This window comes from Naegleria gruberi, assembly GCF_000004985.1.
Source record: "Naegleria gruberi genomic scaffold NAEGRscaffold_77, whole genome shotgun sequence".
NCBI classification, from domain to species: Eukaryota; Heterolobosea; class Eutetramitea; order Acrasida; family Naegleriidae; genus Naegleria; species Naegleria gruberi.
In genome coordinates, this window is record NW_003163250.1 from 1 (window position 1) to 4,064 (window position 4,064).

Here is a 4,064-nt window from a genome sequence, read left to right on the forward strand (position 1 = left end):
TTTAAATGATAAGAGTGAGATAGAGATTAACAAGAATATTTCATCAAATTCATTTGGTTATTGTCATCAAAGTGATCGAAATGGTTCAATGAGACACAACACCATAGTTATTATTGTTTAATGGTTAGATACTTGATGGTGGTTAGATCTTTTTCAAAGTTTAAAAAATTGTCCATCCTTCTTTCCATTCATCATATCATTCATCACACAATATATTCATTCAATATTGAGTGAGGAATAATAATATTATTTAATAAAACGAGTGAGGACATATATATAAACTACTTGTGTAAATAACAATCAACAACAACAACAATAACAACAACAATAATTAAACAACGGAATTTCATAATAGTTTATTATTAAATAATAATAGTATTATAGTTACTCATCAACAACAATAAATCTTCATCATTTCCATTCATTCATCATATATAATATGAATTTTAATATTAATTTTAATATTAATGATTTACAAATATTATTAAATGCATCAAAAAGTGAAGATGAAGAACAATATAAAATAGCCTATGATCAATATATTCAATTTGCATCTTTATTTATACAATTAAGAAATCAATGTATGTTTTTTTTAATATATATTATAATAATAACATTAATATAATATTAATAATAATTTAATAATATATAGTACAAAATAATAATGAATTAAATCAACAACAAAAACAAGATTTACATTTTCAAATAACACAAATATTAAATTTTTCAATTAGTAGAGCTGAATTTTTAGAAAAACGTTTAAAATCTTCATTAAATAATTTAAATAATAATAATGGAACAATAACATTATCTAAACCAATTGCACTTCATTATTTATTTCATTTTTGTGATTGTACAGCTGAATTATTAATAATATTAAATAGAATTAATGATGCAACTAAATATTATGCACAAGCTGCTGAATATGGATTAGAATTAATTAGTAAATGTATGTTATTTAATATATTTAATTTAATATATTTAATTTAATATTTAATATAAATAGATAAAGTACCATTTCAATCAGAAGTAAAGAATGTACTTTCAAAAGCAGAATCATTAAAATCATCACCATCAACAACAACACCTACTACTACTGTAAATTCATTACAACAACAATTTAATAATTTACATTTATTTACCAATCCAATTTCATCATTAAATAATAATAATACTCCAACTCCTACTACTACTAACCGATCATCACCATTATTAAATAATAATCAACAACAACAACAAAGATTATCACCTATTATATTACATCATCATCTAATAATAATAATAATAATAATTTAAATAGACCATTATCAATATCTCCAACAAGTAATCTTCCATCTTCATATTCACCAACATCACCTAATAAATATAATCATCACCATCACCATCATCATCGTAATTCATCATCAAATAATTCATCATCAAATAATTCTAATTCTAATAATAATAGTATTGATATTGATAATTTTAATTTTAGTTCATTAATAATACCATCTACACCATTAACACCTATTACACCATCAAGTGCATCATCTGTATCATCTGTTTTATCTTCTAATAATAATAATTCATCAATTAATCATTCATTAAATACATCATCTCCATTTGAAAGATCATTAATAAGTACAACTGTTAATGGTGCTGTTATTAATCAACAACAACAACTATCTAATAATAATTCATCATCTATATCATCATCATCTATATTAAATAATAACAATCAAACAAATAAGATTAAACCAATAACAGATGAAGAAATTCAAGTATTAAAATATTCAAGTGTAATGCAATCAGGATTATTATTATATCCATGGAATGATGAATTAGATTTAAATGAAAATTTTACATTTTCACAACCATTTATAGATCAACAATTTAATAATGTTTTATCAAAAGAACAATTATCTAAATTATATAAATGGTTAAGACCACATGAAATTATTGAAATGAAATTAAATCAATTAAATAATAATAATAATTTAAATCAATCTAATGAAATTAATCAATCTAATGAAATTAATCAATTAAATAATAATAATAATTTAAATCAATCTAATAATCAATTAAATAATTTAAATCAATTAAATAATAATTTAAATCAATCTAATCAATTAAATAATTTAAATAAATTAAATATATATCCAACATTAATATATCAAGATGAAATTAATGAAGAGAATATAGTACAATCACATGTAGTAACAGATTGTTCATTTGTAGCAAGTTTATGTGTAGCAGCATTATATGAAAGAAAATATAAAAAGAAATTAATTACAAATTCAATTTATCCACAAGATCCAATAACAGGTAAACCATTTTATAATCCACATGGTAAATATTCTATTAAAATATATTTTAATGGTGTTGCTAGAAAAGTTATCATTGATGATAAATTACCTGTTGATATAAATGGTAATTTATTATGTTCTTATTCTACTAAAATGGAAGAATTTTGGATTAGTTTAATGGAAAAAGCATATATGAAAGTAAATGGTGGTTATCAATTTCCAGGTTCAAATTCAGGTATTGATTTATATGCTTTAACTGGTTGGATACCTGAAGAAGTTAAAATTATTTTAAATAATAATAATAATACTTCTATAAATGGTAATAATAATACTTCTTCTATAAATGGTAATAATAATAATAATAATACATGTAAATCACCCAATATGATGATGATGAATAATGGAACACAACAATATCCTATTAATAATCAACAACAAGTAAATACATTTGATAAAGAATTATTATGGAAAAGAATGCATGATGGATTTCAATTAGGTAAATGTTTAATTACCATATCAACTGGTCATTTAGATAAACAAACTGAAGAATTAGTTGGATTATATGCTAATCATGCTTATGCTATTTTAGATGTTAGAGAAATTAAATTAAATACTTCACCTATTACTATTAATAATACTAATACTAATACTACTATTAATAATAATAATAGTACTAGTAATACTTTAAATATGAATATTAATAATAATTTTAATAATTTTAATAATAATTTAAATAATAATAATTTTAATAACAATTTAAATAATTTAAATAATAATAATATAAAAAGATTAATTAAAGTTAAAAATCCATGGACTAAAAAAGGATGGAAAGGACCCTATTCACCCTATGATAAACAAATATGGACAGATAAATTAAAAAAAGAATTAGAATATGATGCAAGTATTTCTCATCAAGAAGATAATGGTATATTTTGGATGAATTATGAAAGTTTATTAAAATATTTTCAAACTGTTCATTTTTCATGGAATCCAGATTTATTTCCATATAGAGAAATAAGACATTCATTATGGGATAATAGAATGATAAGTTTAGATGGTACAGATCATTATACAATGAATGGTAATCCACAATTTAGATTAAAATTACATGGTAAAGGAAGTGTATGGATAATGTTAACTAAACATTATACTTCATTAGAAGAAAGAGATCGTGATTATTTAACATTTCATATACATAGAGGTAGTTCTTCTTCTATTGGTGATACTACTGTTTTTAAACAAGGTATGGATAGAGTTTTTTATAATGAAAATACTCTCATTCATAAAGGAAGATATTCAAATGATCCACATTATAGAATTTGTTTAAATTCAGATGATTCTAAAAATAGAAAGAAATCTATTAATTTAAATTCAAATTTAAATTTAAATTCATCATCAAATAATTCATATAATTCATCAAATAATTCATCAAATAATTCAAATGATGATTCAAATGATCAATTATCAATATTTAGAATAGTATTATCACAACATGGAATGATACAAAGTATTAGATATTCATTATTTTGTTATTCAAGTGTACCATGTAGTTTAGAACCCATTCCACAAACATATAAATATTATAGAAATGTTAGAGATTCATGGACAAGTAATACATGTGGTGGTAGTTGTAATCAAATTAATACTTTTAGATTAAATCCACAATATTTAATTTCATTACCAAATACAAATAATATTAATAATATTAATAATATTAATCATCATCATTCTCATCATGTAATAATAGAAGTAATAGTCCACATACAACATTATTTGATA

At 21.3% G+C, this 4,064-nt stretch overlaps 1 protein-coding gene across 1 annotated transcript; it reads left to right on the forward strand.

The window, feature by feature from the left end:
• Nucleotides 1–884: 884 nt before the first annotated feature.
• NAEGRDRAFT_75085 (uncharacterized protein) lies at nucleotides 885–3,942 on the forward strand (the record flags this gene model as incomplete). Its single annotated transcript, XM_002669816.1, has 4 exons — nucleotides 885–949; nucleotides 1,007–1,098; nucleotides 1,242–3,792; nucleotides 3,872–3,942. Coding segments are annotated over 4 exons (2,778 nt in total), but the record flags the coding sequence as incomplete, so codon positions are not given.
• Between the last annotated feature and the right edge of the window lie 122 nt (nucleotides 3,943–4,064).